The sequence below is a fragment of the Callithrix jacchus genome, chromosome 6 (genome assembly GCF_049354715.1).
Source record: "Callithrix jacchus isolate 240 chromosome 6, calJac240_pri, whole genome shotgun sequence".
In the NCBI taxonomy this organism is placed as follows: Eukaryota; Metazoa; Chordata; class Mammalia; order Primates; family Cebidae; genus Callithrix; species Callithrix jacchus.
In genome coordinates, this window is record NC_133507.1 from 71,638,105 (window position 1) to 71,653,590 (window position 15,486).

General features: G+C 35.0%; 1 protein-coding gene across 9 annotated transcripts in view; it reads left to right on the plus strand.

The window, feature by feature from the left end:
• CCDC148 (coiled-coil domain containing 148) overlaps positions 1-15,486 on the plus strand; it is a 297,672-nt gene that overhangs the window by 199,548 nt on the left and 82,638 nt on the right. For all 9 annotated transcript variants that reach the window (XM_078327716.1, XM_078327714.1, XM_078327718.1 and 6 more), the window contains one exon: positions 14,929-15,069. In XM_078327716.1, coding sequence (XP_078183842.1) covers positions 14,929-15,069 — 141 coding nt within the window. The remainder of the gene's footprint in view (positions 1-14,928; positions 15,070-15,486) is intronic.

Below are 15,486 nucleotides of genomic sequence, written 5' to 3' on the forward strand. Positions count from 1 at the left end.
CTGTTTTGAATGTGTTGATTTTGGAGATGTGTCGGCTATCCAACAGAGAGCTGAATATATGGATCTGGAGCCAAGGATTTGGGAACTGTGAGCACATTTGTGGTACTGAGGCCCCAGTGGGTTGAGTGAAAAGAAAAGAAGTACAGCACTGTACTCCAGACTGGGTGACAGAGCAAGACCCATCTCACAAAATAAACAAATAAGTAAATAAATAAATAAATACTTTCTCTTCTTCCCCTAAAAATAAAATAAAATAAAAGAAGCAAAAATGAAACATCGGGAATGCTGAAGGGTGCCTAGAGGAAGTGGACCCAGCAAGCCAAGAGAGCTGTACAATTGGTGTTATTGATTCTAACATGCTACTAACTCTTTAAAATATACTTATAAATTATGTTAGAAACATTTTCTTATTCATTCAATAAAATATACTTTAATTTGAATACTAATGATAATAGTATTTGAAGATTAAATTTCCCCTTGTGTGAAGAATAAAGCTTCCATGGGATGTATATGATGCAGAAGAATCTCGCATATGAAGAAACTGACTCTTATGAAGAGACAAAGTAATTTTAAATGTTAAAAAAAACCAAGACATTTGCACATAATGATATGTAGGATTATTGGTTGGTTGCATTAGCTCTGTTATGAAAGATAGCATCTTTTTCTAGCTTAGAGTAATTATCTGTAAGCAGGAAATACGCAATAGAACATAGACTTGAAAAACCAAATTCAAATTTCTAAACCTCCTAGCATAAGTGGCAATTAGATTCACACCAGCATGCTTTATATGTTCTATTTAATACATATTTATGGATTAGGACCAAGCTGTCTCCTTCAGTGAATAGTGTAGAATTTTATGTGAAGGGTCATAGTTATTCCTTCAAGAAACATGCAGAATAAGTAATTCAAAGGTTGGGGAAGTTGGAGGAATGTATAAATGAGCTTCGGTGGAGTTGTAATTTAAAAATAAAACTGGCTTAATCTTGAACATAAAACAAATGAATTCAGAATAATGCACATTATTCTAGTGTTTATCTACTCAGAACATTCATTTCAGAGGTTAACTAAGACTTTATGGAAAAGAATAAGATTTCCCATTTCCACAAACATATTGTAATATCAGTATAGCATCTTGCCTTTTAGTATGTACTTGGAAAAAGATTCAAGATCACTGGATTTATCATCTTGTGAGTACTCAGAGAACTGATGTTTGCAACTTCCATTTAGCATTTTGGGGGATAATCTGGGTGAGGCCCCTGTGCAAGAATATAGTAGCCCCTTAATCTTACATTTTATCCTTTGCCTCCCCTCTCTACTTCTTTTTTTCTCTTGAAGATGTTGCTTCTTTTTCTTCCAGGTATATTCTGACTACTCTTTCTAGAAGAAGACATTCAGAAAATGCACTATATTTAGTTTGAAATACTCATTGCTGAAGAACATCCCATGTGAAGGGGGCTCTGCTGATGATAATGGAAGTCACTTTCTTTTATGATTTTTCCCAGTTAATCATCTTGTGATCTTTGAGTTCCATTCTTGGTCTCCTGTATAGTTAAGATGTAATGACCTAAGAGATTAAAAGTACTGCCAATTTCTTTAAATTATCTGTTTTTGATCCTGTGCTATATCTAGAAAGGAATGAGCTGATGAGGAAAGAAGTATTCTCCTTGAAGGTTTCCTATTTACATCCTGTAAGTTAGTAAATACATATATTGTAATCACTTTTATCACTCTTTATAACCACTTTCCTTAATTTTTGTTCTCAGCAGTGGACTCCATTTCATAGCTCCAAAATGGTCTTATTCTCACACACACAAAAGTGTTTCAGTGGTTAGTGATCTATGAGCACTTCTCTTGAGGGTTCTGTTCATTAAAATAATAACTCTAAAGGAAATATCAGAGCTTTGAGCTTTAACATGGTTATGTTAATGTAAACCTGTACATTTAAGAATAGTTTACTAATGCTTTTTTATATTATATAATATGTAATATAAATATATATATTTACATTATATAATATACATCTTTCACCTTCCCCTGCTAGGCATCATAATCCCCTTATTACAGGAAAGGATTTTAGATAATTACTTTTCTTCTTTGTAATCCATTTAACTTGCATTAATTAGACAAATGCCTTGTTAGGTAAACATACTAGATATTTTATTTGTATTTTATTTTTAACCACAGCTCAAGATAAGAAAACCCAGAATTGCAGAATCAAAAGAGGAGTCATTTCTGGGATTTGGTGGATTTATGGAAAATCTCTGATATTAAAATTAAACGTAGAGCCCAACAGAAAGCTGTCTCAAATTTTTAAAAGGAGGTTTGTAAGATCACAAGTATTTTTAAGAATGAGTATTATTGAGTCTCTTCTTTGAATTTAGCATTTGGTAGATTTTATGGATTACAAAAATGTCATACACCTGTCCCCAGAATACAGGGAGAACATAATCTAGTTGCAAAGTGGGATACACATGTGAAGTGGTTAATAAACTTTTTAATATAAAATAATAAAGTGCTAAATATATTTAATACACCTTTAATAAGTATTTACTGTGCCAGGCATTATGATCATTTCCAAGGGAGGCAAAAAAAAAAAAAAAAAAACAGGTAGGTGCCCCCTAGCCACTGCAGCAAATAGCTATACGCATACATATATGCATATAGCTAACTTTCTCAAGGCCTCCATTCATAGAGTATATGCCTTAAAGTAGAGTCTTATTGTATTCTAAACTTTAGTGTTCTCTTACAGTCTATATCCTTTTGGTGAATCATTTAAAGCTGAATCTAGGTCCTACCAGCTATGTGAAACCTACATGAGTTTAGACTGCCTCCTTGATAAAAGGCTGAAGAGGCAGAGAGGGCAAGGGGAAGAAAGTGTGGTCTATGTAAGAAATTGTTCAGGCTAAAGTTTCCCATTGAAATCATGAAATTTTAGAAGGGACATGCTAGATGGTACTCATCTGGCCCTGTGGTTTAGATACTAGATGAGTATATCATTGCCAATTTGAGTTTTGTTTTTCTTTTATTACTATTATTTTTTAACTTTTAGGTTCAGGGGTTGATATGGTTTGGCTCTGTGTCCCCACCCAAGTATCATGTTGAGTTGTAATCCCACATGTAAGGGGACGGACCTGGTGGAAGGTGATTGAATCATGGTGGTGGCTTTTTCCATGGTCTTCTTATGATAATGAGTGAATTCTCATGAGATCTGATGGTTTAAAAGTGTGGCTCATTCTCCCTTGCTCTCTCCTGCCACTATGTAAGACGTGTCTTGCTTCCCCTTCACTTTCCACCATGATTTTAAGTTTCCTAAGGTCTCCTTAGCCACGCAGAACTCTGAGTCAATGAAACCTCTTTTCTTTATAAATTACCCAGGTTCAGGTAGTTCTTTATATCATTGTGAAACCAGACTAATACAGGAATACATGTGAAGGTTTATTTTATAGGTAAACTCATGTCATGAGGCTTATTGTACAGATTATTTCATCTCCCAGGTATTAAGCCTAGTATCCAATAGTTATTTTTTTCTGTTCCTCTCCCTCCTCCTACCCTCTACCCTCAAGTAGACTCCAATGTTTTCTGTTCCCTTCTTTGTATTTATGAGTTCTCATCTTTAGCTAAAGGATAAGTTATAGGTAAGAACATGAGGTAATTGATTTTCTGTCCCTTAGTTTGCTAAGGATAATAGCCTCCAGTTCCATCCATGTTTCTGCAAAAGACATTATCTTGTTCTTTTTTATGCCTGTATAACATTTCATAGTGTATATGTACCACATTTTCTTTATCTAATCTGTCATTTATAGGCATTTTTGTTGATTCCACATCTTTGCTACAGTTAATAGTGCTGCAGTGAGCATTTTCATGCATGTCTTTTTATGGTAGAATGATGTATATTCCTTCATATACCCAGTAATGGGATTGCTGAGTCAAATGGTAGTTCTGCTTTTAACTCTCTGAGGAATGACTGTGCTGCTTTCCACAATGGTTAAACTAATTTACACTCCCACCAACAGTGTTTAAGGGTTCTTTTTTCTCCACAACCTTGCCAGCATCTGTTATTTTTTAATTTTTAATAATGGCCATTTTGACTGGTGTAAGATGGTATCTCATTGCAGTTTTGGCTTACATTTCTCTAATTATCAGGGATATTGAGCTTTTTCTCATATGCTTGTTGAAGACATATGTATGTCTTCTTTTGAAAAGTGTCTTCATGTCCTTTGCCTGCTTTTTATTGGGATTGTTTGTTTTTCTCTTGTAAATTTGTTTAAATTCCATGAGATGCTGGATATTAGACCTTTGTCAGATACATAGCTTACAAATATCTTCTCCCATTCTGTAGGTTGTCTGTTTATTGATAGTTTCTTTTGCTATCTGTAAGCTCTTAAGTTTAATTAGATTCTGTTTGTCAATTTTGTTTTTGTTGAGATTGCTTTTAGTATATTTGTAATAAAATTTTTGCCTATTCCTATATCCAGGATGGTATTGCCTAGGTTGTCTTCCAGGATTTTATAGTGTAGGGTTTTATATTGAAGTCTTTAGTCCATCTCAAGTTGATTTTCATATATGATGTGAGGAAGGGGTCCAGCTTCAATCTTCTGCATATGGCTAGCCAGTTATCTCAGCACTGTTTATTGAATAGGGAGTCTGTCCTCCATTACTTGTTTTTGTAAGCTTTGTTGAAGATCAGATGATCATAGGTGTGCATCCTTGTTTCTGGGCTCTCTATTCTGTTCTATTGGTTTATGTGCCTGTTTTTGTACCACTACTATGCTGTTTTGGTTACTGTAGCCTGTAGTATAGTTTGAAGTCAGGTCATATAATGCCTCCAGCTTTGTTTCTTCTTTTTGCTTATGATTGCCTTGGCTTTTTGGGCTCTTTCTTGGTTTTATACAAGTTTTGAACTAGTTTTTTTTCTATTTATGTGAAGTATATCATTGGTAGTTTGATAGGAATAGCATGGAATCTATAAATTGCTTTGGGCAGTATGACTATTTTAATGATATTGATTTTTCCTATCCATGAGCATGGGATGCTTTTCTATTTGTCTGTGTCTTCTCTGATTTCCTTGAGCAATGTTTTATAATTCTCATTGTAGAGATCTTTCACTTTCCTGGTTAGCTGTATTCCTAGGTATTTTATTCTTTTTGTAGCAATTGTGAATGGAATTGCATTCATGTTTTGGCTCTCAGCTTGGCTATCGTTGGTGTATAAGAATGCCAGTGATTTTTGTACATTGATTTTGTATCCTAAAACTTTGCTGAAGTTGTTTATCAAGTAAAGGAGGTTTTGGGCTGAGACTGTCTGCAAACAGGAGTAATTTGACTTCCTATCTTTCTGTTTGGATGCCTTTATTTCTTTCTGTTACCTGATTGTTCTGATTTGGACTTCTAATGCCATATTGCATAGTAGTGGTGAGAAGAGGCATCACTGTCTTGTGCAGGTTTTCAAGGGGGAATGATTCCAGCTTTTGCCCATTCAGTATGATGTTGCTGTGGGTTTGCCATAGACAGTTCCTATTATTTTGAGCTATGTTCCTTCAATACCTAGTTTACTGAGAGTTTTTGACCTGAAGGGATGTTGAATTTTATTGAAAGCTTTTCCTGCATTTATTGAGATAATCATCTGTTTTTTTGTCTTTAGTTCTGTTTATGTTAATCTAAGTTTTAGATACTTATCCACCCAAGAAATATTCACTGAGCATCTGCTTTGGATGAGGCACTATTCCAGGAGAGGGATGGAATAGTGAATAACGCAAGTCCCTGCTATCATGGAGCTTAATGTCTAGAGAGAAAAACAGACAAGAAAATAATTCAATTGATTGATAATATAATTTATATAGTGGCAAATGTAAGTGAAATGAAAATCAAACAAAGTAGATAGTTAAAAAGTCACTAGAGGGGTGTATTTTAGACACTATTCACAAAAACAGGTAAGAGATGTGATAGACAAATGTTAGGTGAAATCATTAGGATGGGGCATTAAATGACCTTGAAGGACCAATAAACAGGAGTAAGAGCTTTCTAGGCAAAGACCTGGGAAGGAAATAAGCAAGGATGTGTAGGAGTAGGTAGGAAAGAAAGAGGCAGAGAAGGAAGAAAACCTGGGGAGTCATAGGAAATAAAGTCATGTGGACAGGGTCATGTCCAAATACACCTTGAGAGATTGAGTATTCCTTTTGGACAAGGTGGTATACAAATAAATGAATAAATAAATAGCTGTAAGGCCCCTTGAACTGGGGCCCAAAAAGGCACTACTATTAAAGTCTTGAGAAGGGAAGCAAAAATGTGTGAAAATTAAGCCAATAAATATATGTATACATAATGGTTTGAACCAAAGTGACACTGAAGTCAGGAATGTCAGTTAGAATGCAGCTGCAGCAATCCAGGTGCATAAATAGCATTTGTATATCACTTTTGCTTTCTTACCTCATTCATTTAAACATATCCATTGAGCATCTATTAGGTGCTGGGTGGTATGTAAAGCACTGGAGATACATTGATTAGTCAATCAGTTATGGTCTCTGTCCTCATGGAGATCACATTCAAGTGGGGAAATAGACACCAAGTCAAGTAATTACAAGACTAAATGTCTAATTTCAAATTATTGGAATTACCTTGAAGAAAAAGTAAATGGTATTATAGAAGCACATGACTAAGAGGCTTGATATCATATCATGGTGGGCAAGGCTTCCCTGACAGACATTGCAGCAGAAATTTGGGACTGAATGAGTATTGATTAGAAAAGGGAGTGTGAGGCAGGGAGGGGGAAAGAACACTCCAAGCCAAAAAACAGCATATGCAATATCTGCATAGCAGGAGGGCATATGGCCTGTTCAGAGATATCTGTAAGGATATCTGGAAGACAGAAGATAAATTAGTAATTCATGTGGAATTATGAGTTGGGTTTGCAGACATAGGCTGGGCCAAATACCGGGAGCCATGAAGTCTATACCTGGGAGTTTACACATTACCCCATAAGCGGTGGAAACCATTGAAAGATGTTAGGCAGGGAGATGGGAGTGTGGACAAGGAATGAGATGGACCAGACATCTGTTTTGAAAATACTCTGGCCTCAGTAGAGAGAGAGGGGCAACAGTGGATGCAGGGAGGCTCTGACAGAATTAGGGTGGGGCCTATGGAGCTATAAAGAACACAATGGGTCTAAGAGATGTGGGAAGTACAGTGAGGAGTAATAGGCAACAGGATTTGGATACATGGGGTATCAGGGACAGGCAGTGTTAGGATGATTCCTGAGTTTCTGGTTTGTGCAAATGGTTGGTGTTTGTATAGCAACCCTGTCAAGTGTGCATTGTTATTATCTCATTTTATGCTTACCTGAGGTTCTAAGTGGTTAAACAATGTATCCAAGGGACACCTTTAATAGGTCACAGAGGTAGGACTTAAATTTTGGCTTATGATTTCAAAACCTGGGTTATCTCATTTACGTTGTGCTTCGCAGTTGATTGCAGAAGGAAGAAAGACTGTAGCTCAATGACAGTGACATAAAAACATTGGTCTTTATTATTACAGAACCATAGAATCTTAGCATTGAGAGGGATTATAGAGAGCTTTCTGATGTGTTTTTCAAGCTTCTTTGACTGTGACCTACAGTGAGAAATGTATTTTACATCACAAATGAACACACACAGAATGGAAACAATTTCTTGACACAACACTAATATATTGACATGATCTCTGTTATTTTCCATTCTATTATCTTGCATAAAAGATGCTAGTTGCTATCCACAAAATTGATTTCATGATCCAATTAATGAATTGTTTAGACAATACTGATCTAGTCCTCTTAATTTTTAGCAGAGGATTTAAGGCCCAGAACTGGGAAGTGATTTCCCAAGATCTCACAGCCAAGAAGCAAGGGAGTTCCTTACCCTTAGTCCCGTTTCTAAATTCTTTCTATTATGCAATTTGACTTTGTCAGTTTCATAAATAAAATTGACTGATAGGTTTGTAAATTTTATCCCTTTAGAAAAAGTAGCTGTTGATAATTTTCTGCTTATTGGCATTTAGTTTGTTTCTTCCTCTGAAAGTTTTGTTTTACACTAAGGTTAGACCCTCCAGGACCTAATTAAATAAAACATTGCAAGGTTTTATTTTGAAGGTAAAGGACATGGAACAGTCAAGATAATAATAGTGCATTATCTTTGAGCATCTGAGAAAGACTAATAAAAGGCCACGGAAAATGAAAAGCAGTTATCAAAGGGAGGTGATAAGAAAATGAACTTATGAAGTTACTTAAGAAACCAAAGAATAATTGTGAAGCCAAGAGGAAAAACAAAATTTTTTCTGCTAAGCAAAAATGCCAAGTGGAGAATGGAAAGCTTTAATAATGTGCAAAATCACAGGTTCTGTGTTTCATGAGCAAAGTTTAAACATAAACGAAATACATAAGATTAAAAGGCTTAGGTAGGTAATATTGAAAAACGGTGGTACATTTGAACAATATTTAATGGAGCTATCACACTGTTAAAGATTTACCAAAATGAAAATTTAAAGTTTACTCAGCTGAACTGAATTTAGAAGCTTATAGTAACATTTAGGGAGAAGACAGAGAAAGGGATTTGTTTGCTAGTTTTCACACATGTTTTCTAACCTTGATGGAAATATAAATTAGTTGCTGAAAATCCTGACAAGTTTTCTGATTACTTTCCCCATCGGATCAGCACAAATGAAGCTTAGGAAGCAGTGAAATAGCTGGGACTGTGGAAAGCAGGGATTAGGAGTTGCCACAGTGGGGATATCAGAAAATGGTAGCATGTCTGGTGGGAGACTTTTTTTTTCTATGGACCAATGCAAGATGCAGAAGGGAAAATATTGTTCATCTAACTTCAGAGCATTATCCATGCGGTCACCCAACAAGTACTTATTGAACTCTCATTGAGTATCAGATGCTGTGCTAATCTCCGGAGACAGCCTATGAATAAGACAGATCTGGTCCCTACCCTTATGAAGTTTGCAGTCCCTTGTAGGTATGGGTCATTCCAAATGCTTGTTGCATGCTGTAATACAACAGGGACAATGTGCTAGGGAAGTAGAGCAGTATCTGATCTGGGCATGGAGGGCTAGGAAATGCCTCCTGGAGCAAATGGCATCTGAGCTGAGACTTAAGTAGAATAAGTAGAATTAGGCAGATGAAGTGTGAAGTAGACAGGCTTGCTTGTTTCAAGGATAACATCATACCATGTGTTTAAACCTTAATAAAACATTAGCCTGGCATAGAATAAGCTCTTTTAAATGGCAGTTTTTCTTATTTCATTATTGTCAGTTATAGGCACTGCTCAGCTGGTACCTTTCTTTTGATTTTCCATATAAAACAACCACATCATACACTGTTTCCATAAATATGGCCAATAGGATATAATATTAATATTTAATTGTTATTATTTAAAAGGTTTACAAAATACTGATGTTTTTCGTTGAAGTTGGCTTTGTTTGCAGAAGTAAACTGCAGAGAATATCATATATTACGATCTCTCTAAGGAAAATATAGACTCAGAATAGTAGAACTTAAATGAACTAAGGTGGTAATCTGATCCAGTCCCTCCCTTTAACACATGAAAGAACTGGATGAGCCATTTGCTCAAAGTAACAATATTGTTTGTTGGTGGCAAAGATAGGTCTCAAAAGCAGATGTTCAATATTCATTTCCTTTATGCCATACTGACACTTACAATACATTGTTTTCAAAGCTCTCAACTTTGATTTAAAATTGTGTTAATATTGTTTCCTTGATGTTAATTTCAATTATTACCTTTGAAGTTTTCATGGCCTTCATTTTCGTTTTTCTACAACTTTGTTCTTTCTGAGAATGTGTGCTTATTAATTTCAGTTGAACCATTTTACTGTACATTAAGAGGAAGAGTACATGTAATGCTACTAACCATTTTCATTTTAAACCATTAATTTATTATTTGCACTAGATGAACATATTTTAAATGTCATTTATCCTCTGTTAGGTTAAGGTCTTATTCAGAGACCACCCTTGGCAGGCATATTAAGTAAAGTATTAATTAAAATGTGGAAAAATGCCTTGTAGTTAGTAATCTAAATAATGCTTTCCTGTAACACACACTCATGGCTGCTACTGTGGTAATGTTCTTTTGTGATTATTATTGGTACATGGTTATATGTTCACATATTCTGTTTAAAGCTATATAATTAGTAAAGCCTTTAAAATAAAACTACTAAAATGCTCTTCTGTGCTATTCTTCCTTTTGCTCACTGTTCATTCAGAGTCTTCTATGCTTTAGTCTATTGTGCTAATATTGATTTCTTTGCCCACCTGCCAGCTTTCTTATCCTTAGGCATCTTGAAAATACCATAATTGTTTGTCATTCTCTCCACATGGGAGCCATCCACATCCCTTGACTATCTCTGTGAGGATCCATTGGATAAGGATTATTTCAATGGCTACCAGATTCTTCATCTTTTCCACTGTGCATTCTGAAAAGCTGTTTTGCCTTATTGCTTAGATACCGATTGCTGCTGAGCCTGTTTCTCATTGTCAAGATCTCACCACTCTAGTTTCCAACAACCTTCTTGCCTTTACCCCTTTTTTTTCTGATAGCATTATAATTAGAAATAACACTGTGAATTATTGACTTCAGGTAAAATTCTACAGGTTTCTGACCATCCCCATGATTCCAATATGAAGTAGAAGCAATTTAGATTCTGAAGGCTGAAGCTTTGCTCTAGGGCTTTTGTTTTTACAGCATTTTTCTTTTCTTTTCTTTTCTTCTTCTGTTGCTTAAGATCTACAAACTATTGGCTTCTGGTTGTTGAATTTGCAGCTGCTTCAGAATTTTCTGGTGTATACATCACTTATAAAAATCAACATAATTTTATCTTTTTTTTTGGAGAAAAGAAGCATCATTTAGACTTGCCAAAGACAGGGAAGGGTAAATTAAATAAATTGTTGAGTAAACTGGTTATACCAGTTTGATTGGTCTGGTTATTCTCTTGCTATACTTGCCTCAGGAAACAGAAATCTTTTCCATTTATAGGTTTTCACTTATGCTTTTGCTTGTTTAAATCATAGGACATCATATATGCAAAAGCCATTCAATGATGGTTCCCCTAAGTTAGTTTTAAATCAATAAATGAGAAGAATAGTTACAAAGCCCTGACTTATTTCCATTACGATTTATAAAAATAGTCTCAGTGCTCAGAAACGCTGAATTTTCTTTTCACTAATTCGATGTATCACAAATCTTCCTTCCTACTGCCTCAGAACCTTGAGACTACAGTATTTTATTATATAACTCTCTTTTCATATGCATTATATTTTATAGTTTATTTTGTTTTTCAATAAATTTTTTATTATGGAAATTTTAAAAAACCTATGAAAGTCTGTTATCACCTAACTTCAGCAATTATCCATTCATTAGTCAAATTTATTTTATCTGTATTCTTACCTACTCCCCCATGCCCCTTGAAATAATAGTACGAATCACAAGCATCATATCTTGTTAGTATTAAGTATCTAGTTTTAAAATTGAAGTGTTTATCTCTAAAATTATAGACCATAACCACACTATTTTCATACCTAAAAATGAACAGTGTTTCTTTAATAGCATCAACTAACCAATCAGCATTCAATAGCTCTAATTATCTCATAATTTCTTTTTACATTGGTTTATTTACATCAGAACCCAAATATAAACCAATTATTGCATTTGGCTAGTATGTTTCTTAAATCTCTTTCAATTCATAGTTCTTCCTTCATTTTTTTTCTTGTAATTTGTTAAAGTTCTTTGAGGGTTCACAAATTTTAATTTTGCAGATTATGTTCCCACGTACTATTGCATAATGTGTTTTTCTGTTGGCTGAATTTCATGTAACCTGATGGGTAGGTCTAGAGCTTTGATCAGATTCAATTTTATTTTTTGGCAAGAATAATTCATGGGAATGCTGTATGCTTCCATCAGTAGGAAAATGTTTGCTTGTTCCTCTATGATGTTAAGATTATTCAGTGTGTTTGTTGCCAGCTTGATCCCTTCATTATAAGTTTCCCATTAATTGTTAATATGAAGTTTTTAGCAGCCACTGATGATCATAAATGCGGATCCATTATTTCAGCAATTGTTGCAAGGTGGTGTGTTCCAATACTAACATTTTTTTCTTATTTACCAGGTTTCATTTAAAATATTCATTTTGATGGATTAAATAAAAGTTACTTATTGAGCACCTATGATGTCCGAGTACTCTGCTAGGCAGTATAAGGGGAAAGCAAATGCATGGACTGTGCTCTAAGTGGAAACCAACAATATATTCGACATACACAGAGAGCAGTTATGGTATGGTCAGTGAGATAAGACAAGAGAGATGAGCATGGGCAGTAGACTGTTTCAAGGAAAGATGTGGGCCATGAATATTTTATGAAGAAGGGGAAATCTGAAGGCATTCCAAGCAGGGGGTAGTTTGAGTCACTTCATGAACTAAGAATAGGAATGGCCATATAAATAAGGGAAGGCAGAAGAAGAACGCTACTTAGAGATTACGTGTTAGCTACATCAAAGGGGGCATTGGTTGGCAGTGAGAAAACTAAATTATTTAGATTCTAAATTGATCAGTTGACATCAGCCTTTTGAACTTTCTGATCTTGTTCTAAATACTTTTGGCAGAAAAACTTTGGATGGACTACGGAACTACAGCCAAGCTCAATGGTTTGGGAATTAGTTTCTCATAAATAAAAGTTCATCTGAGCTTAAGAAATATATGATCTTCCAAGTCAGATATAAAATGTAAAGAGACAGTCATGTCAATATGTATACATAGTAATAAAAAAAAATCCAGACTACATGGTGACTTGTGGTTCCACAGACCAAACCAGGATATTTGGAAAGGCAAAGTAGGTGCACTGGGTTTGATGTGAAGTTGTGGCAAAGTTAAAGATGTTGAATTTAATTTTGGAAATGTTGGATTTTAAGTGCACATACAAATAGCTAAGTCTTAAAGAATTTGTTAATATAGGATTGGATTGCAGGCAAAAAGATAGAGCTGATAATGCAAATTTTGTAGTCATAGAAGCAAACTCCTAGAAGAGGATGAGCACATCACATAATGAGCATAGAAAGGTTGGATATTAATGAGAGGATAATGTAGGGTTGGGATTATAGGGTAGACACAGGAAACAGGAAGAAGAGAACAGTATCTGTTGGTAGAGAAACAGGGGAGAGCAATGTCACGATCTGGGCAGGAAAGAGTTTTAAGCATAGAGCTATGGTCAACAGGGTCAAATTTCACCATGAGGTTGAGGAATAGAGGACAGAGAACTATCCCTTGCGTGTTCATGGGGAGATCACTAGTAATATGTGATGGGATGACATGACACTGCTTAGTTGTACCAAGTGAAAGATGGAAGATAAATTATAGAAAGGAAAGGTTTGAAAGCAGGTCAGGACAGAAGGCAGGGATGATCTATTCTTGGGATGGGGTTCCCTAGAAAAAGGTCAATATGATGGCCAGGATAAGCAGTAGGGGGGGGTAAACTGAACTGTGTTTAAAAACCAGGAGTGGAAATTTCCTGGGTTATTCTGATAAACAAGGCAAAATATTACTTTAGAAAATGAAAATTTTACAGAATGAGCTTAATTGTTTAGAGTCGCTTTATCTGTGTGACATTATTACATTTATTTAATTTTCATCTTATATATTATCATTTATAAATGATGATTACATCAATGTGTAAGAAATGAAGTATTTAATTGGGAATGCTAATATAAAAAATTTTTGCATACCTCGGCATTTCCCTGCTGTCTGCTTCTTAGCCAGATGTATACATGGATCAGATAAGTTTTTTTTTTTATTTCATTAGTTTCATTAGTTTCCTGCTTACACCGATAATATATTTTTATTGAAAAAATGTCACCCAGCACAGAAAGGTTTAAAGAATAATTTTTTTTAAACTCCCAGGAAATGATTCTATTCAGAGATAACCATATCATTATTTTGGTAAGTCCCCATCCAAATCTCCTTCTATGCATAGATGCATAGTTGATATTTTACATTAATGAAATCATACCATAAATGTGGTTTTGTATCTGCTTTTCTGCATTTAATAATATGTTGTGAATATTTTCTATGTCAATGAATATGGAGTTATGGCATCCTCTTTCAATGGCAGTCATTGTATAAAGGTACCACAATTGAGTTAAGCCATCTCCTTCTGCCAGACTTTAGACTTTTTCAATGTTTCTGTTTTAAACAGAACTCTACTACACATTCCTGTGGGTACACTTTTGTGCACATGTCCAGTTAATTGTCTTCTTTAAATAATGTTCTGGAAATAGGGTTGTGTACCAAGGCTATGCATATTTTATATTGTGACACATATTTACATATTACCTAATACCCAACAGAAAGGCTGTACCAAATATACCTCTACCAATAACACATACCAGTACCCAGAAAGTTGTTTTAAGTGTCTTAAAATGATTTTTCAACTTAATTCAAGCCTGTTTTCCATTTTTATAAAATAAGAAGAATGAAATATAGCAGAGATTCTTAAACTTTTCAGGATTCTTAAGCATTTCAGGATTATTTGAGAATTTTTGAAAGTTGTTTAATCTCCGGGAAAAAATATGCAAAAGGCCAAAAATTTTTATGTACTATTTATGGGAATATACAGATTCTTTGGAGTTAAATCATAGACTCTTCAGGAACCCCACGCCATGAATCCAGATGAAGAATTCCTGATCGTGGTGATTTTAAAGTTGCTTTTTTCTTTTAACACTAACACACACACATACACCTTTCACAGATATATCACACACTCATGTGCACATAGAATTTAAACATATCTTTGGAAAAAAATTGACATCTGCTTGATATAGAGCCTAGTCTTATTATGACCTGTGAAATAATTTCAGTGTGCATAGTTATTGGAATGAAGTTTTTCTGTTTATGTCAGGTTCTTCAATGGCGGGCCCACCAGGAAGAGGTAGCAAGACTGGAAATGGAAATTTCTGCCAGAAGAAGAGAAAAGGAAGAGGAGAAAGAGAAACTGCGGAAGAAGAAGGAAATGTTGCAAAGAGCAGAGAAGAAAAAACAAGTATGAAATCTATTGTCAATATGAATGCGTGAATGAATGCTTACTGGCCTGATTGAGCTTTAATTGGTCTTGGTGTTTGGCATAAAATTCTCATAGGCAATTCTGAGAACATTCATAAAGATCTAGCGGAATGTTGCTTCTAGTGAAAAGTTTATTTGAGCTTCAAAGATTTGTTTACATGGAGGAGACCCACTTTGTTGATCTGTGTGAGTACAGGTACCTGTGATTAGAAGAGGTGCTGCAGGCTTAAAAACAAAGACGACAAGGTTTGAGATGGTGGTTAAATCCTGTAATAAGCAGGGACATGGCAAAATAGATAACGAGGCTGCGCTGGGATAGTGTTGATGGCAACTTGGAAATAATTGCCGAAAACATCCTTGTTGGTAGACTATATTATACCAGAGACAGTGCAATTAA